General features: G+C 45.3%; 1 protein-coding gene across 1 annotated transcript; it reads left to right on the forward strand.

Annotated features, from left to right (window-relative positions):
- Nucleotides 1–1,613: 1,613 nt before the first annotated feature.
- LOC117442059 (sodium-dependent multivitamin transporter-like) lies at nt 1,614–9,337 on the forward strand. Its single transcript, XM_034078062.2, has 3 exons — nt 1,614–1,740; nt 5,481–5,602; nt 7,388–9,337. Exons 1-3 carry the CDS (start codon nt 1,674–1,676, stop codon nt 7,469–7,471), a joined length of 273 nt encoding a protein of 90 aa, XP_033933953.1. The 5' UTR covers nt 1,614–1,673; the 3' UTR covers nt 7,472–9,337.
- Nucleotides 9,338–27,064: the final 17,727 nt, after the last annotated feature.

The following is a 27,064-nucleotide window of genomic DNA, read 5'->3' on the forward strand; positions in this document are numbered from 1 at the left end:
TAAAGTGAAAAAGTGACTATTGAAAGTAAAAAAGTTGAGTTTAAGGATTATAATCTAACAAATACACATTTAAAAAACTGAAATTAACTAAAAAAGCACCAGGATGTAAAACATTGGGAAACACTTTATATTAAGGTACACAAATCCACCATCAGCTCGTTGTTCATTAACATGCTTATTAGCAGTGTATCGGCTCTTTATTAGTCGTTATCAAACACTTATTAATGCCTTGTTCTGCATGACCTTATTCTACAAGTCCTAAACCCTTAGTTGAGAGTTCTCCTCAATAACCCTCTACTGAGTGCTGATGTATTGCAGGTGAGGAAGCTGTTGTTGTTCCTGAGTTGTGGTCTTAATAAATAGAACCTGGAGGACCACCGACCTCCTCAAACCAAACGGATCAAACTGAGCTCATGGCTGTGGCCCCCAAGGCACTGCTCGGGAAGGTTGGAGATCTGCTCCTCAGCATCCACGGTCCCACCATCTCCCCGTCCCCTCAGGTCCGCCACCTTGGAGTCGTCTTGGATTCAACCCTTTCATTTCAGAACCACATCAAGTCAGTTTCAAAATCAGCCTTCTTCCACCTCAGCAATATATCCAGACTCCGACTCTGTTGCTGGGAAGCTGATTCGTTGTTTCATTAGCTCCCGCCTGGACTACTGCAGGACTCCTGCCCGGGGTTCCCAGCAGAACCCTGGACCGGCTCCAGTACATCCAGAACTCAGCTGCCAGGGACATCACCCCCACTCCCTCCGACCTCCACTGGCTCCCGGTCAAGTCCCGCATCGCCTACAAACTCCTCCTCGTCACCTCCAAGCCCCTCCGTGCCCTCTCCCCTCGGCCCCTCACTGATCTCCTCCACCCTTACACCCCGTCCCGCACCCTTCGATCTAGGGCTGCACGATATTGGAAAAAACGGACATTGCGATTTTAAAAACATACAGGATTTGAAGAAAAGACAGATTTTTCCTCTCTTGAACTTTAATGATACAATTGGTATTTTTTAAACTATATTTAACCGGATGAAGGATTTTAGTCGCGGACGTCTGGATCTTAAGTTATCGGAGCAACGAGCTGAGCTAGCTCGGTTAGCACTCGGTGTTTCTACCTTTGATCTCCGGTCCGTTTGCTTTGGTTTGCTGTCACTCACTCAAGAACCCGTGACATGAGAGCCCGCGCACGTTTTCCTTTTGTAGCAAGCAGCAAAATAATTGTAACATGGCGTGTCTGAGTTAATTTGCCTACTTAATATCGCACGTCCTAAATTAAGTAAAAGAATCGTACGCCCTGCGATGTGCATATCGCGATTATCGTCACGACACGATATACCGTGCAGCCCTACTTCGATCCTCAGACTCCGGCCTGCTCTCCATTCCCCATTCACGCCTCCGCACCCCCGGGGGCCGTGCCTTCAGTGTCGCCCCCCCCCCTGGAACTCCCTCCCTGCTGCCGTAACGCCCCTTCTCTGAACCCCCCCCCTGTGTAACACTTCTGCGCCCTGTGTTACGTCTTGTCCTTAAATGTTTCTTGTTAAGCGACCTTGGGTTCATGAAAGGCGCTTTATCAAAGTTATTATTATTATTCTGAACATGTGTCCTCTTTATCAAAGTGTATTTAAACTCTCTGTTTGCAGCCGTCCCTCTGGACTGCAGAGGTTTTACTCGTTGTCGTACATGTGGTACAGCGCCTTCAGCTGCCTCACCGTCGTCTTCGTCGGACTCTTCATCAGCTTCCTCTCAGGTCAGGATATATCAGACACACACTTTATCTGCCCAACTTGTTTGTTTGTCTGTCCTCACACCTTGTCTGTCCTCACACCTTGTCTGTCCTCACACCTTGTCTGTCCTCACACCTTGTCTGTCCTCACACCTTGTCACCTTGTCTGTCCTCACACCTTGTCTGTCCTCACACCTTGTCACCTTGTCTGTCCTCACACCTTGTCTGTCCTCACACCTTGTCTGTCCTCACACCTTGTCACCTTGTCTGTCCTCACACCTTGTCTCTCCTCACACCTTGTCTGTCCTCACACCTTGTCTCTCCTCACACCTTGTCTGTCCTCACACCTTGTCTGTCCTCACACCTTGTCTGTCCTCACACCTTGTCACCTTGTCTGTCCTCACACCTTGTCTGTCCTCACACCTTGTCTGTCCTCACACCTTGTCACCTTGTCTGTCCTCACACCTTGTCTGTCCTCACACCTTGTCTCTCCTCACACCTTGTCTGTCCTCACACCTTGTCTGTCCTCACACCTTGTCACCTTGTCTGTCCTCACACCTTGTCTGTCCTCACACCTTGTCTCTCCTCACACCTTGTCTGTCCTCACACCTTGTCTGTCCTCACACCTTGTCTGTCCTCACACCTTGTCACCTTGTCTCTCCTCACACCTGGTCTCTCCTCACACCTTGTCTGTCCTCACACCTTGTCACCTTGTCTCTCCTCACACCTGGTCTCTCCTCACACCTTGTCTGTCCTCACACCTTGTAAAGCGGCCTTGGGTCCCTTGAAAGGCGATATAAAATGTAATCTATTATTATTATTTATTAAACTGTAAATAACACCCTGCTGTGTATCGTGTCTAAAGCCTTCAATAGTGGTCTATTGTCAGGGTGTTGTTTCATCTTCACGGTCTACTGGATGTGTTCTACTTTTTAATGATGTTTAAATTCTAGTATTGTTTATTTCTACTCTTTAATTTCTACTTATGTGCAGTGCCTTGTTTTCTGCTGCAACGCAAACATTTCCCAGCTTGGGATCAATAAAGAACATCTGATCTTCTCTTACCACGTGTGCAATGTGGATGATATCCGACCCGCTCTCTGGAAACCAGGCGAAGTCTCAACGGCTCATTTCAGAACAAACGTGGATTTGGGTAAAAAACTAGTTTTTCGGGGTTCGGGTGTTTTGCTTGATTTTAAATGTAAGGTAGCAGCCTTGGCAGGCCACTAGGTGTTGCTGTTGCGCAGCAAATTGTTGTTTTTTGTCCATTGTGGGACACCGTATTTCTCCTGTTGTTCTGGGTGCGGCCGCTAGTGATGGCAAAATGAAGCTTTGAATGAAGCGTCGAACCACTTGGACAATTGTGTCGGAAATAGGTTCATTTCTCGAAGCTTCAGTTACAGCGACCTCTCCTGGCGAAGTGCAAGGCTGCAGTGGGTTTAACGTATCTTTGCCTTGAAAAATATTCGATGCACACACACACACACACACACACACGCACACACACACACACACACACACAAAAAGACTGAATATCATGTTCTATTTGCAATTAAAGATTGGTAATTGTGTGTATTGGGTTATTGAGAAGAGACTAGAGAGTGCTGGACATTGGGCGGAGACGGCCTTTTATCGGTTATTAAAGTATTAAAGTTGAAAAGCAATGATTAAAATACATCCATTCCAGGCTTTGAACCAGCTGGAGGACATCGCCGCATCCTAGCCGCCGGCTCGACCCACTGGGCTATCTATTCCTTAAACTATTCAACTGTTTTTATATTACTGATAATCGTCTTTTTGTTCAGAACTTCTCCACATTTCGAAGTGTTTCCCGAGCCAGAACGACCTATCTTTCTTCCTGGCTTGCTCTATAATGATCCAATTCAAATGCAATGCCAACAACAACTCAACAGCAACAACAACCCACACATTGCGCATTGTTTAGAGCGGTTATAAAGTGTTGAAGCGCTCAAATTTGAAACTGTTTCAACCCGTCACCTGTCAGAATCGAGACGAGGCAGTGCATTGAATCGCGTGAATGGACCGTGAACCAGTCAAGTGATTCATTCAGGAAATGAAGCAGTTGCTGCTTCGGACGTCACATGTCACGTGACTTGAAGCAGGCTTCGAAGCACTGCTTCTATGGAATAGGAAGTCCAGGCTTGAAGCTCCGTTCGAAGCTTCAGTGTCAAACTGTCATCACTTGCGGCCGCCATCTTGGTTTGTATTCACTCCACGAAAGGTGAGCAGTGTTAATGGCGGCAAATAATTGTACACATTATTACGTTAAAAACGTCCAAACATTCCATTTATTTAATTAATGGGTTAGTTTAAATGTTTAATTACCCGTTTGTGTATGTTTGGGAGTGAGATGTTTATGTTGTCTGTTCATTTGGTCATTGTATTGTTAGCATGTAGCTAAAAGTGAAGAGTAAATCACTACTCAGCATCTCCACCGCAATCCGATCTGCTGTGTCCTGTTTTCCGCCCCTCTGCATAACATCCCATCACCAATAACCAACACAACGCAGAGTCCCAGGGTGTTCAGAGAGGCTACGGGACATTTGGGTTACATAAACAACGTCTTGGCTTTTGGAATATGACACTTTTATTTCCAAAATCACACGATAAATACATGTTTGAAGCTTGTGAAGGGAAGAAGACCCCCCTCCCTCCACTCTGCTGTTCCACACGCCGCCCCCCCTCCCTCCACTCTGCTGTTCCACACGCCGCCCCCCTCCCTCCACTCTGCTGTTCCACAGCGCCGCCTCCCTCCACTCTGCTGTTCCACACGCCGCCCCCCTCCCTCCACTCTGCTGTTCCACACGCCGCCCCCCTCTCTCCACTATGCTGTTCCGCAGCGCCCCCCCCCTCCCTCCACTCTGCTGTTCCGCAGCGCCCCCCCCTCCCTCCACTCTGCTGTTCCGCAGCGCCGCCACCCTCCCTCCACTCTGCTGTTCCGCAGCACCCCCCCCTCCCTCCACTCTGCTGTTCCACACGCCGCCCCACTCCCTCCGCTGACATGATGAATGTAAGAGTATAGTAATCAAAGATAACACGGCCGGGTCCGTCACAGTTTGATTTCATCTGGTTTCAAATAAACAAAGTCTTGGCTTTCAACCTGTTCTGCCTGCTGTGACGTCAAAGTAACTTGACGTTACAGCAGGCAGAACAACAGCCGGTGTTTCTCCTGAGGGTTTTCCCCGGCAAACAAACACAACACACACACGTACACGCACACACACACACACACACACACACACACTCACACATACTCGCGAGCTTCCCCCAGACCAGTAATCAAAACGGAAATATCTTCCCTCCGTTGTATTTTGATCATTTACTGATAACCAATCAGATCGATGGATTCCAGAGAGAGGAAACTTTGAAGGCCTTTCTCTCAAACTGAAGACTCGTGACAGTCATTATATAATGTGACATATTTTCTTAATATTTGGAGAACAACAACAACAATCCTGATATCATCAGAAAGCTAGGAGTCTCCTCTCTCAGTGCATACGACTCAAACTGTGTCTCCGGGTCAATGCGACTGTGCAACAACATGTTTTATGTGCAGCTTAATTTGTGCATTATGAATATTATGTGTTCATTCTGTCCACGCTGTCTTGATAATGTGTACTTTATCATGTATTTGTACCTCTCTCTGCTTGTTGCTTCTGTAACTTTGCACACGTCCCTGCTCTGGGACCAATGCAGTATTATCGTATCTAATGTTAAATGATGAATGTGTGCTCTGTGTGCAGGCCCTCTGAAGGAGGAGGACGTGACTCCAGGAACCGTTTATCCGTGTTTAGGGAAGCTGTTGTGTTTCCTTCCTGAACGTCTGAAGAAGAAACTCTGCTGCGTCACGCCGCTCGGACACTCGGTAAATAAAGATTCATTCAAAATGTAATAAAGGGTGAGCAGCAGGGTGCTTTAACAGAGAGGCCAAGCCCCTCCCCTTCCGGGGAGCTCCGTGGACCTTCTTTCAGAACAAGTCTGCATTGAAGTCAACGGAGAGAGAAAAGTTATCTTTCCATCCCGTTTGAATTGAGCCACGAATTACACACATGATGTTTGTCCATTTAAAAGATGATTTGAAAGTCAAAAAAATACAAATGTGTCGTAAAACTGTGAAGTAATACTGAAACCGCTCAATGAACTACATCTCCCGTCTCGCTCCACACACCCAGGCGGCGTCACGTTGAAACATTTCACTTCTTTCTCTCAGAACGAGGCGGAAAGTATTACAAGAGGAGAAAATCACTGCAAGTCTGGGCGCGTTGAGATGTGCGCGCACACACACACACACACACACACACACACACACACACACACACACACACACACACACACGGGGAGTGAGTCGGTTCTGAGAGCCAGCATGCGGGACCGGGACTCTGGGAGTTGTAGTCTTTCTAGTTGCGTATTTTTCATAGTCTTATATTTCAACAGTTTTACGACAAACTGTGACTTTTTTGACACGGAAATTATTTTTTAAATGGACAAACATCATGTGTGTAATTCATGGCACAATTCAAACGGGATCGAGAGATAATCTTTCTCTCCATTGACTTTGATAGATAAGGTCCCATGGGTCGGAAGTAGATGGGCGGGACTTCGCCTCTCTATCGAGGTCGGGGGAAATCGCAGATCAACTCACAGTTTGAGGTTCAAAGTGTATTTTCTCCAAAAGCAGCTGGAAATCAAGAAATTGTGTGATTTGTTGAAAATAATCCGACAAAATGCCAGTTTGACATTTGTGTACAACTAATTTAAAGGTGACCTATCATGCGAAATGCACCTTTGTAGGTCTTGTATACATGAATATGTGTTCCAGGGAACTCTGATACAGACTGATCCAGATTTGAACACTTCTCTGACGTCACAGAAGTGGCGCTACGGCCAACTCCACCAATCAGGAGGAGACGGCCACGGACATTGCCGTTAGAAAGCGCTGGAGACGCTGTAGTACATATGCCAGGCCTGTAGATGGCGCTGTTCTCGCAGAATCAGCCCGTGCAAAGACAGAGTTAAATTGAGCGAAATGAGGAATGGCTAAAATGCATGATCTGTTTGGTATTTTGAAAAGTATAAATATGCCTTATAGGTATGGTCCTACACTATATCATTCAAATATAGCATCATAGGTCCACTTTAAAATCAATGTCTTGTTAGAAATGAAATGTTAGTTCTGCAACCGGTTTTATTTCTGTATTTCTTATATTTGTATATAAGTATAGTATAAGTATTTCTTCCTATATGTTTATATTTATTATCAATGATTTGATATTTGTTTTGAAGGACGATCTCACTCACGGCTGAGACCACAAAGGTTGTTCTTAAATAATGTTAAAACAAAACAATTCTTAAACTCGAAGTTAACTGGAAAGAACGTGAATTTTCAGAAAGGCTTTTATTTATTGTTTTTATTTATTTAAGGTTTAATGTTTAATGTTTTTGTAGTTCATTAAACAAACGTACATATTTCCCTTTTGTTTAATGGTGAAACGTGTGCATTTTTAAATTCAGTTTATTGACGTAACGTTTATTTACCTCAGTGTTACATCTTTTTCCAATTCATTCTGATCATCCTTCTGCCTCTCTTCTTCCAGAGCCTTGGAGTGATTCCTTTTCCAAGTGTATGAAATGTATCCTTTCATCCTTGCAGCTCTCGGCGCCTCAGAAGGAGTCGGAGGACAGAGAATCTCCGGAGGCTCAGACTCTGCTGGTGGAGTACGAGACGAACGTGTGAAATAACCGTTAACTATCCGGAGACACAAAGCACTGAAGAGACTTGAATACAGACCATCTCTCAATCCTCTGGACCTTTTCGACTGCACAGTGACGACTGCTACTGGAGGCCGTCTCGTGATGTTGAGACTGCACAGTGACGACTGCTACTGGAGGCCGTCTCGTGATGTTGAGACGGCATCGTGTGTTCCTGCCGACTCTTCACTGCTTTGAACCCTGACGGTTATCCCGAAGCACGGAGCTTCCTGCAGTCCAACAGGCGGTCAACAAACTGTTCCTCAGGACCATATCCAAACCATCTGGTCCGCTGAGTGTCCTTATATCACCTCGGGAACCTTCTCTCTTCCTGCGGATCTTGTGTTTGAGGCAGAATGTGACGTCGTTTCCAATCGTCTTCATTGTCGAGTTTTAGGGACTTCTGCGTGGGCGATCACAGAAATGTTCTAACGCTTTTCAAAGAGACCGAGGTTCTGCCTGTCGTCTGTGCCGTGTGTCAGGATGGATCAGTCTTTAAACTGCAAACCAAATCTACCTACGGGACCAATCAATGACCTGAGCCGAGACAGAAGCTCCTGGTTCTTCCAGTTATATATTAGCAAACGTACCGTCTGCAAGGGGGTGAAACGCTGGGGAAGAGCATGTGGTGGGAAGTCTTGAAATGAACTCGTCAAAGAGATGTCTCTCTGGTTCGTTCATCTTCTGCAAAAGAGGCAAACAACTTGAAGAGCCGTGTCTCCGCAGCCGAGTGCAACTACTCACACTGAAGAGAGAGCTTCCACACAGTTACAATGAAGACATGCTTAGTCACGAGATGACTGACCCCTGACCCTATCAATAGACCCTGATCTGTGAGGTCACATGACACCTTGAGTGCTGAGACCCACTGTCTCTCCACTTGTAAGGCTTAAGACACATTTGGGGGATTTTCTTCTTTTTGTCACGACACAGTATGTGTTATTCAAACCAAAGAAAAGTCATGTTACGTGAATAAAACTTCCACCACATTTGTTAAAATAATTGTGCAAATTAAAACTTATTTGGAAGAAAACATGAATGATTATAGCGTTCAAACATCCGGCCAATATCCGAGCCCTAAATTAATTACATTTGATGATGTTTTGCTATTCTTTGAGTAATCCCTATTTCCTCTCAATGCATGCACTAAAACGAGAACAACGACGAACGCTCAATCAAAAATAATCCCGAAGGACCTTCGAGCAAATATTCTTTAACGGTTGATTCTGTCTTTTTTAAAGTGTCTGGGATCTTGTTTGTATTTGATTACAGAACATGTGGAGAGCACATTGCACTTCACTGTTTTCACTCGATTTCCTCTTTAAATGTTTTATTCCGTTACTCAGACGACAGTGCCTCTTTCTGAATCCTTTAGTAATCGTTTTTTAGAATGAACGAGTGAAACTTTCTGTGTCGCAGCTTAAAAAACACTGAAAAACGTCTATTTTGAGTGTAGATTTGTTGACGCCTTGTTTATTAGAATTGTTTTCCAATCCCGGTTGATTTCACTTGTTTTGTGATTCGTAGAGATTGATTATTGTAAATGTCTGTTGAGATGCTTTGTAAATGAAACCAACCAACAGGAAACTGGTTGTGTAATAAATAAATAAATAATGAAACACTGAGATGCATTTTTCATCCATGTCGTGCTGTCGTCCACTGCTGTGCGACTCGGGCAGGGGTCTGCAGCCCGCGACTCTCAAGCCCTGCGCTCTGGCTCCTTGAGCTCAGACAAAAATAAGAAGGAAATCAAACACAAATATTTGTAGGACTATTTATATTTTGTTGCACGGTTGAAAATGTTTCGTATCTTGTATTTTGAGGTGATACTGTGACACGTACAATAAAATAAAAGCCGAGATGAACCTAAATAAGAGTCTCTTGGGTTTGAGGTATTTCTGCATAGACTTCCTCTCTCCGGCCCCTCCCCCATCAGTTCAATACACACACAGTTCACATACTTTAGGTATCTTAAAGATATGTTTACGACATAGCTGTTTATCGTTGGCCAATACAAGTAATACATATCAGTTACTTTAATATCACACATATTTTAGACATCGTTCCAGATACTTGACAGGCTGTGTTTAAATAAGGATGTCTCCTCTCCACCTCTCTCGTCTCCTGTCGTGAAATTGCTCCTCCTTCACACGGAGTAATTAAGCACATGTAAGCCAACGACTTCACAATGTTGTGGCAATGTAGTACTCACAACCTGAAAGAATAAGACGGAGAGAAATCAATGAACACACACACAGGTCAGGGTTTCCGTTAGCCGGTAATTACCGGTTTTTAGCTGGTAAAATCTATAAAAAACCGGTAAATTCAAAACCTGACGGTCAAAATGTCTGGTAATAATTAGGGAGGCTCCGATCGATCGGCCGCCGGTCATTATCGGCCGATATTCACTCTTAATAGTTTGATCGGTGCTCTCTATAAAGGCCGATCAGGAGAGCTGGATCTGATCGATATGGACATGAACGCGAGTGAAGTGTAACCGGAGCGAGAGAGAGATCAGATCAGCTGCTGAGTCTGACCGAGACACGCAGCTCTGCAGAATCACCTGAAGCCCCGCCCTCTGTTTAGTGCGCTGCAGGAGCTGCTTAAGAAACTGACTGCTGTGAGAGAGAGGGAGGGAGAGGGGAAAAGAGAGGCTCCGTTTCTCCCGTGTTATTATTCAAAGTCGATGTAAACTTCTGAATAATGTACGTTATCTACTACAAGTAGTTTGAATGTAATAATTATGTTGTTTGTTGTATCATTTATTGAAAAATTAATCTGAATTTTTTTCGATCTGTTACGATTATAAACTGAAGCAATATAAAGATGAGCCCCGTGAACTGAGTTTTAAACATCAGCATATCTGCTCATAGTCCGGTAATTACCTGCTAACGGAAACTCTGCTACACAACTATTATTATTATTATTGAAATATGACCGGTAAGTTTCAAATTTGTCCGGTAAAATAAAATCTGCCCGGACATTTGACCGTCGAGAAAAAATCCTAGCGGAAACCCTGACACAGGTATAGTTGAGCAGTAATTATACAGCATATATGTATAGCCACTGCAATGAACACACACACATGTTACCATGCAGCATTCCAGAGGCTTGAGCTGTGTCGAAATAAGGACATCTCCTCTCTCACATCTCCACTACTCCTAATAGAAATGTTTCACTTCTCATATTTCCAGCTTCTTGTTATACAGACTGCTACTATTTAATACAAAGTAATTAAGTACACACATGAATATATAAAAACACACTTCTTATACATCAGGTGACATAATAAAATGAATATACCAGAAATACGCTGTATTAAACGTTCTGCTATAACACGTTACTTTAGGGTGCAGCTATAAGTTTTATTTATTTCAAAGTGGGTCCATTTGAATTATATTCATTTTCTTCAAATGTGCAGAGGACTCCCCAAGTGCTGATTCATTTTGAAGTAGGCCTGTGTATTTTTATTAATTCTCCTTATACGAGTTATTAAGGTTGAGACCCCTGGACGAGTGTAAAGAAAACACATTAAGAGTTTTTAAAAACCTGAAATTCTGACTTTTTTTCTCAGAATTTGGTCTTTTCTCAAATATTTTTAATTCTGAATCCGGACTTTTGATTTTTTTTTCAATTCAAAATTCAGAGAAAAACATTATTCTATACTTTTCTGAACATTTCAGAATTTTCACAGATTTTCTAAGAACAATAACTTTTTACTCTTTCCTCAAAAACTAATTTCCACTTTTAAAGATAGGGTAGGTAGTTCCCTTCAGAAACACTTGTTATATTCCATGGAATGCTCTTAATGTCCCAATAGCAATGAATATCTGAAGTGCTTTGACAATAAATACATACAAAAACACGTCATCTGTGGAAGCCGTGGCGCTGTAAAAAGCTCGACCAATCATCTGAGCCGGCTAAAGTAACTGGATGGCCTACCTGCCTGTCAGCCTCCCATCGGGGCACACACTGATCTCGTGCCCTCATTGGTCATGTGCGCGTGCGTGTGTGTTGGAGGAGGGGCTCTGAGAGGAAGTCTGAAGGAAGGGGCAGATTTTTTCCGGTTGTGTATTTTCAAATTCTAGAGCACTCGAGCTGCTTTCTTCATTCTTACCTCCCAATGCTAGCAGTACTGCTCCGCGGCCCGGAGCCCGCCGACAGCCTACTAAGCTGCCGGGGTACGCGTAGGTCGCAAACGGCGGCTTGCTCCGCCCCCTCCGACGTTTGCAAAATAGCCGGACCCCCGGGGGGTCTCGGGGGGGTCCCCGCGCCTCCGGCCGTCGCCGCCGCCCGCCCCGGCGACGACCCCCCCGCTCTCGGGCGAAGATTAACCCGCTAGGTGGCTCCCGGACGCCGTCCCGTCTCCGGCCACCGGGCGGCGGGGGCGTCCGTACGGGAGCCCGCTTTCCACGTGTTACACAGTAACGCCAGTATTCGCTCGCTGCGTACTTGTACTTATGGGGGGGGGGTGTCCGTAAACCCAATACGGGGTCCCACTTTCCGCATATTACACAGTAACACGAGTATTCACTTGCTGTGTACTTATACTTGGGGGGGGGTGTCCATCAACCCAATACGCGGTCCCACTTTCCGCATATTACACAGTAACACGAGTATTAATTTGCTGTGTACTTATACTTAGGGGGGGGTGTCCATCAACCCAATATGGGGTCCCACTTACCAAATATTTGTCATGTCGGGGGGGGTGTCCCACATCTTAAAATGGAAGCCCACTTGTAGATCCCACATCTCAATATGGAAGCCCACTTCTCAATATTATTAATAATTCCAAAATAATAATAATAGTTATATTGACTGTCCCACAAGTCAATATGAGAGCCCACTTCAGGGCTCCCACATCTCAATATGGAAGCCCACTTGCAGATATACCTATGGGGATTGGGGCGATGTCCCACATCTCAATATGGAAGCCCACTTCTCAATATTATTAATAATTCCAAAATAATAATAATAATAGTTATATTGACTGTCCCACAAGTCAATATGAGAGGCCACTTCAGGGCTCCCACATCTCAATATGGAAGCCCACTTGTAGATCCCATATCTCAATATGGAAGCCCACTTGCAGATATACCTATGGGGATTGGGGCAATGTCCCACATCTCAATATGGAAGCCCACTTCTCAATATTATTAATAATTCCAAAATAATAATAATAATAATAGTTATATTGACTGTCCCACAAGTCAATATGAGAGCCCACTTCAGGGCTCCCACATCTCAATATGGAAGCCCACTTGTAGATCTCACATCTCAATATGGAAGCCCACTTGCAGATATACCTATGGGGATTGGGGCGATGTCCCACATCTCAATATGGAAGCCCACTTCTCAATATTATTAATAATTCCAAAATAATAATAATAATAATAGTTTTTATAACTATTAAATATGCACCCATATTGACTTGGGTCACATATACAATGAATTCAAGGAACTCAAGATTTGATGCCAAGGGCGGGATTCGTACCCCGTTCTCCCACTCCAAGGAGCGACTGTATGATGATGATATATAGACTCCACTATAAAGTAAAAAGACATTTCTCTATCAAAAAATCACATCTACAAATCAATACGAAGCTAATGAAACCACTTTCAGACTCCTAGCGTGTTTACATGTTTGAAAACGTAGCAATGGCTTTTCACATCACACCATTGTGTGATATATGATATGATATGATATACTTTATGATATGATTAATATGATGAAATTAATGTGTATAATGTTCTTAAATGTTCCCAATGATTATTCTTATAATGTTTCTTAAATGTTTTTGTATAAATGTATTTGTTCTGCTATATAATATGGAGAGTCTGACAGGAGTTACGAACCCGGGTCTCCCAGGGGTCGCCTCAAGCTTATAGCTGTATATTCGGGACATCTTCCTGTCTTTTACGCCATCAAAATGGACAAACGACACATCAAATCACATCTACAGACCAAGACGAAGCGAATGGATATACTTTCAGACACCTGTCGTGTGTAAATGTTTGCGAAAGTGTGAAGTATCCGAAACGGAGCATATTTCCACTTGGGTTATTGATTAGTAGTTAACAGTTAATGACTATGCTATTACACGGACGCAGCATTCCCAGCATCTCTACCTGCCATGAGCAAACAGGCTATTTCATACTGCAAGGAGACAGAGCGCGAAAAGCACCTCTCTGTGGCCGCTCCCAGACCCCCAAAACACGGACTCAGCAGCCCCAGCATCTCTCCCTGCCATGAGCACTCTGCTTATTTCACACTGCAAGGAGACAGAGCGTGAAAAGCACCTCTCTGTGGCCGCTCCAAGACCCCAAAAGACGGACAAAGCAGCTCCAGCATCTCACCCTGACATGCAACAGTCATATTGACAGTCAATATGAGAGCCCACTTCATCTCAATATGGAAGCCCACTTCTCAATATTATTAATAATTCCAAAATAATAACAATAGTTATATTGACTGTCCCACAAGTCAATATGAGAGCCCACTTCAGGGCTCCCACATCTCAATATGGAAGCCCACTTCTCAATATTATTAATAATTCCAAAATAATAATAATAAGTTACGATGTGAGGTGCAGGTGAAAGAACGATACGTGGAGAGAGGGTTTTCTTGCAAAAATAAACAGGCGTTTTATTCTTAGCCCTTACAAAATTAAACACTGTTGTCTACCTTTAATAACACCCTAAAGGCTTAAGTAAATTCATTATTGCATCGCCATAAATAACCCCTTCCCCTCTCTTCCCAACCACATTTATAGGAGACGGCCCGCCTTCCCACTCCAACCTGGCCAATCAGGTCATGGTTCTAAAAGCAAAGTGAAGGCTTGAATACAAAATTAAACACTGTTGTCTACCTTTAATAACACCCTAAAGGCTTAAGTAAATTCATTATTGCATCGCCATAAATATGATATCTTCAAGAACAACAAGGTCTGCTTAAAACGGATAGTTTTTAACTTAATTGACACTCATAAAATCACACATTTCCTGACCAATCGCGTCCAAGACTCCGCCTACTCATACGGCACATATAAGGAGTACTTTGGAGGCGTGCTCCCCCTTTGAGCACTGGGACAAGATGGCCTCCAGGTCTGAACAAAGGAAATGGTGATTACTTGGTGCTTGTGTGTTTTACAGACTGACAAACGAATTTATTAGTTTGTCTATGTAAACTGTTTTTATAACTTTAACTGAAATAAAGGCAACTCAGAAAAAACATGTACTACCTTTCTTAACAAACAAATAGTTAAGACCAACATGTTAGTGAGGGAGTGTGTGCGCTTCCTCACATTTCACACCTCCTCCCCCTCTGGCTTGCACAGGTCAGGCAAACGAGAAAGATAGTCAGCTATAACATTGTTCTTACCGGGACAATGCTGTATGGTGAACTGGTATGGCTGGAGGGCTAGGCACCAACGTAGAATCCTTGCATTCTGATGCTGCTTAGATTGCATCCACTTCAAAGGTCTGTGGTCTGTCTGCAACACAAACTCTCTTCCAAGAAGGTAATACCTCAATGAATCTATAGCCCACTTTATAGCCAGTCCCTCTCTTTCCACCGTAGAGTACTTTTGTTCCCGGTCAAACAGTTTCTTACTCAGGAACAGTATAGGCTTCTCTTCGCTAGGCTCTCCTTGGGCTAGCACTGCTCCTAGTCCAACACCAGAGGCATCAACTTGTACAAGAAATTGTTTTGTGAAGTCCGGGCTCTGCAACACAGGAGCTTGACAGATCTGCCTCTTTAATGCCTGGAAGGCATTTTCACACTCATCATTCCACACCACTTTAGTGGGAGATTTTTTTGTTAGATCAGTAAGTGGGGCAGCTAATGTAGCAAAGTGGGGAACAAACCTTCTGTACCACCACACCAGGCCTAAAAAGGACCTCACTTGCTTCTTTGTCTGGGGTCTGGGTATTACCTGTATGGCCTTTACCTTCTCCACTTGTGGTCGTACTTGCCCACGTCCAACCAGGTATCCAAGGTATTTCACCTCCTCTTGAGCCCAGGAACACTTGTTGGCATTCAGGGTCAGCCCGGCTTCCTGTATCTTGCCCAACACAGCTTTAAGATGCTGCAGATGTTCTGCCCAGGATTCACTGTAGATTACCACATCATCTAGGTAGGCTGCTGCAAACCTGGTACAATCATTAAGAACAATGTCCATTAATCTTTGAAAGGTTGCAGGCGCTCCATGAAGACCAAAGGGTAGCACAGTGTAATGAAACAAACCCATTCCTGGAATCTGAAAAGCTGTATACTCTTTGCAGGCTGGCTCAAGAGGCACCTGCAAGTAACCTTTACAGAGGTCTAAAGCTGTGATGTACTTAGCTTTCCCCAACTTCTCCAGTAGCTCGTCAATACACGGCATTGGGTATGAATCAAAACAGGAAATGCTGTTCAGCTTCCTCATGTCCGAGCAGCATCGAGGTTCAGTGGTGTTTTTCTTAGGGACAAGCACTATAGGATTTGACCACTCACTTCTAGATGGTTCAATGACTCCCATGTCCAACATCAACTCCACCTCCTTCCTCAGTGGTTCCACCATTCTTTCAGGAATCCTGTAAGGCCTCAGGCGAACAGGTTTAGTGTCCTTCAATATAATGTTATGCTTTATCACATCAGTGCGTCCAGGTTTTTATGAGAACAATGCTGGGAAAGATTGTTTAAGCTCACCCAGTTGCTGCCCCTGATCCAAACTCAGATGCTCCGGAGGGGCCTGGGGTTTACACTTCTCTCTGTGCGGCACCATGTCAGCCTCCTCTGTTTCCAACGCATCCTCTTCTTCCAGCTGGACATCTTGGATCATCAGAAAATGTTCTCTACCTGCCTTCTGGTTTTTCTTGTCATGATATTCTTTTAAAAGGTTTACATGCAACACCTGTTTGCACTTTCTTTTATCAGGACAGAGAATTTCATAGGTCACAGGGCCTGCCTTTCGGGTTACTGTATAAGGGCCTTGCCACTTGGCTAGTAACTTACTTGGCCCTGTAGGGAGCAGTATCAAGACTTTCTGGCCAGCTTTCAGCTCTCTTTCTCGAGCACGTTTGTCGTACCACACCTTCTGCTTATGTTGAGCTTCATGCATGTGTTCTTTGTCCGTTTCTCTGTAACTGTCCAGTTTGTCTCTCATCTGCAGAATGTAAGAGATGATGCTGTTGGTTGTTGTTGCCACTGCCTCACCAGCCACCCAGTTCTCCTTCAGCACGTCCAAAGGGCCTCTGACCTGTCTGCCATATAACAACTCAAAAGGGGAGAAACCAGTTGAAGCCTGTGGCACTTCTCTGTAAGCAAACAAAAGGAACGGCAACCATTTATCCCAATCTTTGCCAGTATCATCAATACATTGTCTCAACATTTGTTTCAGTGTACCATTAAAACGTTCTACAAGACCATCAGTTTCAGGGTGGTATGGAGTTGTTCTGATCCCTTTAACCCCAAGTTGCGAGTACAGTGACTTCATCAGATGGGACATAAAGTTGGTACCTTGATCCGTTCAGATCTCTTTAGGGATGCCCACTCTAGAGAATAGCTCTACTAAACACTGCACTATATGTTTGACCTGAATGGAACGCAATGGATAGACATCTGGATATCTGGTGGCATAGTCACAAATAACCAGGGCAAACCTGTGACCCTTGCTACTTTTTGGCAGAGGACCAATTATATCCATGGCTATTCTTTCATAAGGTACACTCATTATTGGTAATGGTTGTAGAGGGGCTCTATTTGAAAGTTTGGTAGGAGCCACTACCTGACACTCATGGCACGTTTTACAGTAATCAATTACCTCTCTGTATAATCCTGGCCAATAGAAACGCTGAGCAATGCGGTCATACGTTTTTGCCTGCCCCAGATGCCCAGCCCATGGCACAGTATGACCCACATGCAGGATGACTTGGCGAAACTCTTTAGGAATGACTAGCCTAGGTTTCTCTATGTCTGCCAAATACAAAAGGTTGTCTTTTATGATGAAGGGATCCCCAATTAGATTGTTTAGCCCCCCTGTGTTTGCATCTTCCTCCCCATCTACTTTGCATGCTTTTGAAAATAGAGGTTTTAGAGATGGGTCATTCTCCTGACTCTCTCGGAAGTTATCTGGGATTTGCCATTGAGGCTCTATGAGGGCAGTTACAGGGAGAGTAAGCTCAGGGCATTTAGCCTTATCGTGATTTCTGTTTTTCTCTTGCCGGCGCTGTCGCCTTGTTTTCTTAAGCTTATCACCCCCTTCACACAAACCATCATCTGCATCTGGTAAAGGTTCTAACCCCTTAGTCATAGAGCGCGTAGCTACATAGGAGTACGCTAGTGAGTTTTGCTGTACCAAGTGGTCTAAGATTGGCAAATCATCTCCAAGGATCACGTCATAAGCTAGGTGCTCTAGCACACCAACAGTTAGCATAAAGGATTGCCCTTCAACCTCAATGATAACATCTGCAGTTGGGTAATCTTTTTTACAACCATGAACACATGTGATATTTATCCTGCCATCAAAATCAGCTATTGCATTGCTAAGTAAGCTGGACTTCACCACGGTTTGTGAACTACCAGTGTCAGCTAGGGCTTTCACTGCTTGACCATTTACAGTGATATCTACTACATGTCTATGTGGAACAATTCCACTATCAGTAACATTAGCATGGTCCACACTTTCTGCACGAGGTACTGAACACATCTCAACAGACTTAGACTTTCTTAATGGACACAATGAAGCCTTGTGACCAGGTTGCTGACAGTAGTAACATATAAAGTTAGTTTTTAAGTTTGGATATGCAGGTTTCTTACCAACCCCAGTGTCCACGCTCTCAACAGTTGGCCAAGTGTGAGGTTTGCTCTCCCCAAACCTTGGCTTCCCAACAGTCACTCTTTTCTTTGAAGGTTCCCTGTGGGCCGCTGCATACCGTTCTGCCAGATCTGCCGCTTCCTCCCCAGTCTGGGGATTGTGCTCCTTGACCCAGGTGCGGACGTCTGGTTGAAGCACACGGAGGTACTGCTCCAAAACGATAGTCTCTCCAATCTCCTCCTTAGTACGGCTGTTCGGTCTCATCCATCTTTTGTAAAGCCCCTTAATACGGTTGTAGGTTTCTCTTACAGTCTCTCCCACTGGCAAAATGGTGCTCCGGAACCGCTGTCTGTAAGTCTCTTCAGTCACATTAAACTTAATTAACACTGCTGCTTTAACTGCTTCATATGACTCTGACTGTTCCTCATCCATTCCAGCATAGGCCTCAAGAGCTCTTCCTGTCAACAAGGTTACTACTCTGGCGGCCCATTCAAATGGCTGCCACCCCCATGTTCTGGCCATCCGTTCAAACCGAACAAAAAAACGTTCTGGGTCTTCACCTTCTTTGAAGTCAGGTATCATTGGCTCACTTACATAGGGCCTTGCTGTCCGGATTGGTGGATCAATATTCTGCAGAGGTTGGACAGGCCAATCGGATAAGGAGGCAGGCCTGCTAGTTTGAAGTGGCTTGAATTTTCCATGTGGCTCACCTTTTAGCAGGTGTGTCGAGGTTTCAGCTTGTAGCCTTGGATTATCAGCACGCATTGCATAGGGATGCTGTTGAACAGGGTCATAGCATACTTCTGAGTCCTGCCTTGACTTTGAAACCATGTCACTTCTTAATTGTTTCATCTGTTCAAAAAGTATTGCCTCAGTCTGCTTAGACCTGTGCACAAACTCTCTAATTTCTTCCATGAAGCTTACTGTAGCGAGTTCCTCACCCCCAGTATGGGCTGTAAACACTTTGGGGCGAACCACCAGCTCTTCTTCATCTTCTTCACTTTCAGCTGCCACGGCTCCCTCAAGTGGAGATTCTTCTTCCATTGTCCCTTGTCTTTTTTCTTCCTCCATGTCTGGCAAGGCTGTGGCCCTTGCCTGACGACCTCTTCCACGTCCACCTCTCATTTAGTCACTCTGTCCTCTAAGACTCCTCACAGGCGTTTAAATATCCCACCACTGCCACCAATTGTTACGATGTGAGGTGCAGGTGAAAGAACGATACATGGAGAGAGGGTTTTCTTGCAAAAATAAACAGGCGTTTTATTCTTAGCCTTCCACATTATTCCACAGAAACACAAACTGCATGCCTGGTGCGGCATTCACCAGCAAGGAACAAAAACGAATGCCCCTTCCCCTCTCTTCCCAACCACATTTATAGAAGACGGCCCGCCTTCCCACTCCAACCTGGCCAATCAGGTCATGGTTCTAAAAGCAGAGTGAAGGCTTGAATACAAAATTAAACACTGTTGTCTACCTTTAATAACACCCTAAAGGCTTAAGTACATTCATTATTGCATCGCCATAAATATGATATCTTCAAGAACAACAAGGTCTGCTTAAAACGGATAGTTTTTACCTTAATTGACACTCATAAAATCACACATTTCCTGACCAATCGCGTCCAAGACTCCGCCTACTCATACGGCACATATAAGGAGTACTTTGGAGGCGTGCTCCCCCTTTGAGCACTGGGACAAGATGGCCTCCAGGTCTGAACAAAGGAAATGGTGATTACTTGGTGCTTGTGTGTTTTACAGACTGAAAAACGAATTTAGATGCATTTTATTAGTTTGTATATGTAAACTGTTTTTATAACTTTAACTGAAATAAAGGCAACTCAGAAAAAACATGTACTACCTTTCTTAACAAACAAATGGTTAAGACCAACATGTTAGTGAGGGAGTGTGTGCGCTTCCTCACATAATAGTTTGTATAACTATTAAATATGCACCCATATTGACTTGGGTCACATATAACAATGAATTCAAGGAACTCAAGATTTGATGCCAAGGGATTCGTACCCCGCTCCAAGGAGCGACTCTCATTCCATTGCCCCACAAGTGGCACTAAAGCTTATTGAACAAAAGTATTATATATAGACTCCACTATAAAGTAAAAAGACATTTCTCTATCGTTTTGGCGATCGAAATTGACAAAAAGACACATCAAATCACATCTACAAATCAATACGAAGCTAATGAAACCACTTTCAGACTCCTAGCGTGTTTACAAGTTTGAAAACGTAGCAATGGCTTTTCACATCACACCATTGTGTGATATATGATTAATATGATTGAATATGATGAAATTAATGTGTATAATGTTTTTAAATGTTCCCAATGATTGTTCTTATAATGTTTCTTAAATGTTTTTGTATAAATGTATTTGTTCTGCTATATAATATGGAGAGTCTGACAGGAGTTTCGAACCCGTGTCACCCGTGTAGCGAGGGGCGACACCTGGATCGCCTCAAGCTTATAGCTGTATAGTCTATTATAAACATTCTGAACGACACATTTACCTGTGTTTTCCACCATCAAAATGTACAAACGACACATCAAATCACATCTACCGATGAAGACGAAGCGAATGGAACCCTAACCCTAGGTCCAGGTTCGAAACCCACCCGAAACTGGTAGTCAAAATGATATAATTATTATATAATATAACATACTCTAGGGACTGGAGAGTACACTGGGTGGACATTTACTACCGGCCGCGGTCCGCCAATTGTACAGGGTAGTGTGTCCAGTTCAGGGACTTTAATGCATAGCGGGAAGTCCATTAAATAGACATTTTTATTAAGTGTTTAACGGTGATTTAAACTAGTTTATGCGGGGGAAAGAGTGCTCAAAATCGGATTAAACAGGCCATTTCATCCACACCTGAATACTCCCATTAAAAGTGCATGAAATGTACAGGAATCTGTCCATTTCATCCACATTTGACGACCCGTCCAGGGTGACTTTCTTACCCAGGAATTAGTGACTTAAAGCTGGGTAATATTACTGTGAATACAGGGTGCACATGGCTTTATTACCCAGGAATTAGTGTGTGAAAGCTGGGTAAGATTGATGTGAATTTAGGGATGATATAGCCATTTCAGACTCCCATTAAAAGTGCATGAAATGTACAGGAATCTGTCCATTTCATCCACATTTGACGACCCGTCCAGGGTGACTTTCTTACCCAGGAATTAGTGACTTAAAGCTGGGTAATATTACTGTGAATACAGGGTGCACATGGCTTTATTACCCAGGAATTAGTGTGTGAAAGCTGGGTAAGATTGATGTGAATTTAGGGATGATAGGGACACTCCCCCACGGACTAAACCCAGATGATCACACCCTCAAGAATCTCGTGCCCCTGGGAATCTTAAAGGGGGGTGTATTTTGCGGTGCTTTATCGTCCGCCCATCAGCACCCATAGTCGGCCTCCTTCACAGCAGCAGCACCCACCCTCCAGTGGAGGATGTTCTCGTGCCCCTGGCAACACTTAAAGGGGGGTGTATTTTGCGGTGCTTTATCGTCCGCCCATCAGCACCCATAGTCGGCCTCCTTCACAGCAGCAGCACCCACCCTCCAGTGGAGGATGTTCTCGTGCCCCTGGCAACACTTAAAGGTGGTGTATTTTGCGGTTCTTTATCGTCCGCTCACCGGCTTCCATATTCGGTTGTGTGTGCCTGGCAAAGACGTGTACCCAAACTCAAGCACTCTGACTAAACACATAAGGACATCCGGGTAAAACCTTAGTGCCCCTGGTAAGCCATGTAATGAAATGAGCTCCGTAATGTGCGACGTGCACATCACTTGGGTAAAAGGAGCTTTGGGTCGCCCTGCAAATCACATTTGGTGTATTTCCAGAAAGCTGTGAAAATACACCTACATCCGGCATGTCCTGTACTGTCTTGTCCTGTCTTGTCCTGTAAAATAGCATTTTGTTTATTTCTATCATTTGGGCAAATACACATATTTGGGGATTTGACCCTCCCGGCCATCAGAGTCGAACCCGCAGTTCGGAGGAACCGACCGCCAGAGCACCGGCACGAGGCCGGGCCGGTGGAGGCCCTCCGATGGCAGGCCGCTCCAGGAGCAGACCCCTGAGCCCTGTAAAATATTATTAGTCCGACCGTCCAGCACCGGCATGTGGACCCGGGGAGGAGGCCCTCCGATGGCAGGCCGCTCCAGGAGCTTCAAAGTGCATCAGAGTCGAACCCGCAGTTCGGGGGAACAGAGCACCGGCACGAGGCCGGGCCGGAGGAGGCCCTCCGATGGCAGGCCGCTCCAGGAGCAGACCCCTGAGCCCTGTAAAATATTATTAGTCCGAACGTCCAGCACCGGCATGTGGACCCGGGGAGGAGGCCCTCCGATGGCAGGCCGCTCCAGGAGCTTCAAAGTGCATCAGAGTCGAACCCGCAGTTCGGAGGAACAGAGCACCGGCACGAGGCCGGGCCGGAGGAGGCCCTCCGATGGCAGGCCGCTCCAGGAGCAGACCCCTGAGCCCCGTAAAATACTATTAGTCCGACCGTCCAGCACCGGCATGTGGACCCGGGGAGGAGGCCCTCCGATGGCGGGTCAAATTTGCTGATAGCACAACTGACGGCTGGACACTAGCCGTAGAGGAACACCAGGGCAGGACCAGGCAGTTCACTCTTTGCAGACAAGCATATGTGGTTGGTACGGGTAGCCTGTGATGAAGTACGGTCAACCCTATACAATGGTAACCGGTTGTAAGGCCCCCTCTCCCGAATCAAACCATGGTTCTCCGTTACCCGTGGTCGCTACGAGGGCCTGCGAGGTTATCTAGAGTCACCAAAGGTCCCAGGGCGCCCCGCATGGGTTTTGGATCTGATAAATGCACGAACGACGGAACTTCACCGAAGGTCAGCGTTCGTTGACATGTATTAGGTCTAGACGTGTCACAGTCACCCAAGTAACGTTGAGCAATCAAGGGAACCATAACTGATTTGATGAGAGTAGCATGTTATGAAGTAGGGTCGACCATATATCATGTGGAGCCACCGAACACTGGTCCCCGGGGGAACCGGTGCCCGGAGCAAGGCCAATTGCCGCAGCTATGCAACAGTGGAGGGTTCGAGAAACAGTGTTTGCCGGGTGCACCGCGGCGGAGGTGGGGAGGTTCCAGCCCGGAACCTCCGTCCCGCCGCGGGACCCGTGGTGGGACGCCTGAGTCAGACGGTTCGTCTCGGTCACGCTTCATATCGGGCGGGCAGGAAGGCTGTGCTCCGCGGGGTTACCCCCGCGCAGCACACCCTCCCGGCCATCAGAGTCGAACCCGCAGTTCGGAGGAACCGACCGCCAGAGCACCGGCACGAGGCCGGGCCGGCGGAGGCCCTCCGATGGCGGGTCGCGTTTGCCATTCGATCAGTGAGAAATCAGGAAAAAAGTCTGACTTTACTTTTTGGAGAACCAGAGAAAAGGGGTGAAAATGGGAAAAAAGTACCCCAAAATAGTGTTCCATAAGGCGGGTAGAGTCCCCTGACAACTCCCCCTACCTTCCTCCAGAGTCGGAAAAAGTCTAAGTTAACTTTTTGGAAGAACCATAAAAAAGGGTGAAAATGGATAAAATGTATCCCAAAATAATGCCTCTTGAGGCGGGTAGAGTCCCCTGACAACTCCCCTTGCATTCCTCCAGACTCGAAAAAAGTATGTTATATTTTGGAAGAACCAGAGAAAAGGGTGAAAATGGATTAATTGTACCCCAAAATAGTGTTCCATAAGGCGGGTAGAGTCCCCTGACAACTCCCCCTACCTTCCTCCAGAGTCGGAAAAAGTCTAAGTTAACTTTTTGGAAGAACCATAAAAAAGGGTGAAAATGGATAAAATGTATCCCAAAATAGTGCCTCTTGAGGCGGGTAGAGTCCCCTGACAACTCCCCTTGCATTCCTCCAGAGACCAGTTTGAAAACTTAAAGTTTTGTGAGAACCATGATTGGGGGTCATCAAGGCAAAAAAATTATCCGATCCAAAGTGCTCATGAGGCGGATACATTCCTCCATGATTTCCCCATCAAGTGAAAATAGCTCGTTTTTTTCTAAGTGCTCTCAAAAACCGGGTTTCCGATTTCGTGCAGATGGTAGCTTGGAAAAGATGAATGCATTTTTTGGACGGGGGAAGGGAGGTCTCGTTTCCCCTCTCCGTTGTAAATTGCAACGGGGGAGTGCAAAAGTCTCCGGGGCTTCGTCTCGAAGCGCCGAAGACTTGACCCCCTCCCCCGTTGGCACTTAGCCGTTTTTCGAGAATTTTCCAAAACTTCATTTTTGATTATTTTAACATATAATTGACCGTTTTCTTAACTTTTTTTTGCTTTCCACGGGTGGGGGCGCATGGCAGGCCGCCTATGAGCTTCCAAATTCGGCCTGGAACCTCCGGGAATTATGGGTTAAGCTCCATATACTGATTAAATATGCATGAAATGTACAGGAATCTGTCCATTTCATCCACATTCGACGACTCCATTAAAAATGCATGAAATGTACAGGAATCTGTCCATTTCATCCACATTCGACGACCCCATTAAAAATGCATGAAGTGTACAGGAATCTGTCCATTTCATCCACATTTGACGACCCGTCCAGGGTGGCCTTCTTACCCAGGAATTAGTGTGTGAAAGCTGGGTAAGATTACTGTGAATACAGGGGTTTACATGGCCATTTTATCCAGGGATATGTACAGGGCTTTCTTACCCAGGAATTAGTGTGTGAAAGCTGGGTAAGATTACTGTGAATACTCTCGGGACTGGAGGGTACACTGTGTGGACATTAATTACCCGTCGCGGTCTGCCAAGTGTACAAGTTAGTGTGTCCAGTTCACGGACTTTAATGCATAGCGGGAAGTCCATTAAATAGACATTTTTATTAAGTGTTTAACGGTGATTTAAACTAGTTTATGCGGGGAAAAGAGTGCTCAAAATCGGATTAAACAGGCCATTTCATCCACACCTGAATACTCCCATTAAAAGTTCATGAAATGTACAGGAATCTGTCCATTTCATCCACATTTGACGACCCGTCCAGGGTGGCTTTCTTACCCATTACGTACACCGACAAAGCCACCTCTTCGGGGCCGCTCCAAGACCCCCAAAACACGGACTAAGGAGCTCCAGGATCTCTCCCTGACATGCGTACTTCCAGAACATCGTGCCCCTTGAGTCCCCGGGCCCCCGAACTTAAGCACTCCCCCATGGACTAAACCCAGATGATCACACCCTCAAGAAACTCGTGCCCCTGGGAACCTTAAAGGGGGGTGTATTTTGCGGTGCTCTATCGTCCGCCCATCGGCATCCATATTCGGCCTTCTTCACAGCACCACCTGCCCTGCTGGAGGTTCACACTTTAACTTTTGTTACCCTCTTCTACCTTACAAATCATCCCACACTTGAGCACTCCTCACTCGGACTAAACACCTCCATGCTACCACCAGAACCAGAATATCGTGCCCCTGGGGATATTAAAGGGAAAAAACCCATATTGGGCTTTAAAAACAGAAGACAAAGTAAGTAATTTTAACAAACTTTATTTACAGTAATATTTACAGTGATAAATACAGTAATAAATACATTCACACAGGATATAAAGTATTTACAAGGGGACTGAGTACAACAAAACATTGCATATTTACAAGTTGATCACTGGCAACAGTGGCTGAATTTGGTGAAGAGTATGGCACCCTGTCTTCACCCATGTCTGAGGGGCTGTGTTCGGCCAGTGACTGGTCCCTCTTCGCTCTCCAAGCGTTGACATTTTTGGAGAATTCTTCATCTGACGTCTCGGCATCGCTGAGTCTTGGTAGGGAGTCTTGGTAGGGAGCGGGGCTGTGCTCCTCTCCAGAGCTGTCACTGTCGATGTCAATACCCGCCAAAGTGTCTTCATTTCCCGCTGCTGCTGCTGTCGATGCCGCCGCTGCTGCTTGCAGTGACTCTGTGAAGAGCAGCCGTATCTCCGCAGCCTCCTTCAAAGAAGGATTATTCGCGTAAAATTTGTCTGCAGTTGCAGTGTTGTGACACATGAAATCACTCACTCTTTGGCGGTTGGATTTGTCCTGAAACCTCTTCGCATTATCGGCGTGGACTGTGCGGAGGTCGGTGAAGTTAATGTGAAGTTGATTTCCAGCCACCTCTTCATCCATCCAAATTCTTCTACGGTGAGGTACAGCTGCGCTTCCCCGAACGCGTTGGCCGTCTTGTGGTTGCTTACCTGTTATGACAGAGTTAGAGAGTGTCAATACAATATCAATCATGCATATAACTGCCAGAATAAATACATTGCTTAATAGCACTTACATGGATGAGGTACCCGAAGGCAGTGCCAGTTGTATCCGCCTTTCGGACCTCGGCGTTGGTCATGTTGGAGTAGACCCCCGGACGGTGGCCTTAAATACAGCTCCAATGGAGTGTCATGTACCCATAGAGGAGTATCCGGGTTGCGGTAGTCGGATTGCTGTCCATCACATCCAGGAGCTGAGGGATGCGAGTGTTGGTCAAAGTCAAGCATGTCATGATGTCGTTATGGCTCGGCAGACCCTCTTGTCACGCTTCACTTGCATCTGGTGGATAAGTACTATTCTCTTCAGGGACTTCAGGATGGCAACTACTTCCCGTTTGATTAAAATCATGTCGTTTTGACTGAGCCTGCTCCCCTTGCACGGTGTGTCGGCCATGTACTTGAGAAAGTGTGATATATTTTTGATATAGAAGTCGGAGGTCGTGACCTGAAGGCTTGACTTTATCAGGCTCCGGGACCACCCGCGTATCCTCTTGAGATCC

The sequence above is a fragment of the Pseudochaenichthys georgianus genome, unplaced genomic scaffold (genome assembly GCF_902827115.2).
Source record: "Pseudochaenichthys georgianus unplaced genomic scaffold, fPseGeo1.2 scaffold_264_arrow_ctg1, whole genome shotgun sequence".
Classification (NCBI taxonomy): domain Eukaryota; kingdom Metazoa; phylum Chordata; class Actinopteri; order Perciformes; family Channichthyidae; genus Pseudochaenichthys; species Pseudochaenichthys georgianus.

Excerpts from the sequence above, each read along its gene's own strand:
- LOC117442059 (XM_034078062.2), top strand. The coding sequence starts at position 1,674 with ATGTGGTACAGCGCCTTCAGCTGCCTCACCGTCGTCTTCGTCGGACTC. Across the intron at positions 1,741-5,480 it reads CTTCATCAGCTTCCTCTCAG|GCCCTCTGAAGGAGGAGGAC; the intron begins GTCAGGATATAT and ends CTCTGTGTGCAG. Across the intron at positions 5,603-7,387 it reads TCACGCCGCTCGGACACTCG|CTCTCGGCGCCTCAGAAGGA; the intron begins GTAAATAAAGAT and ends TCATCCTTGCAG.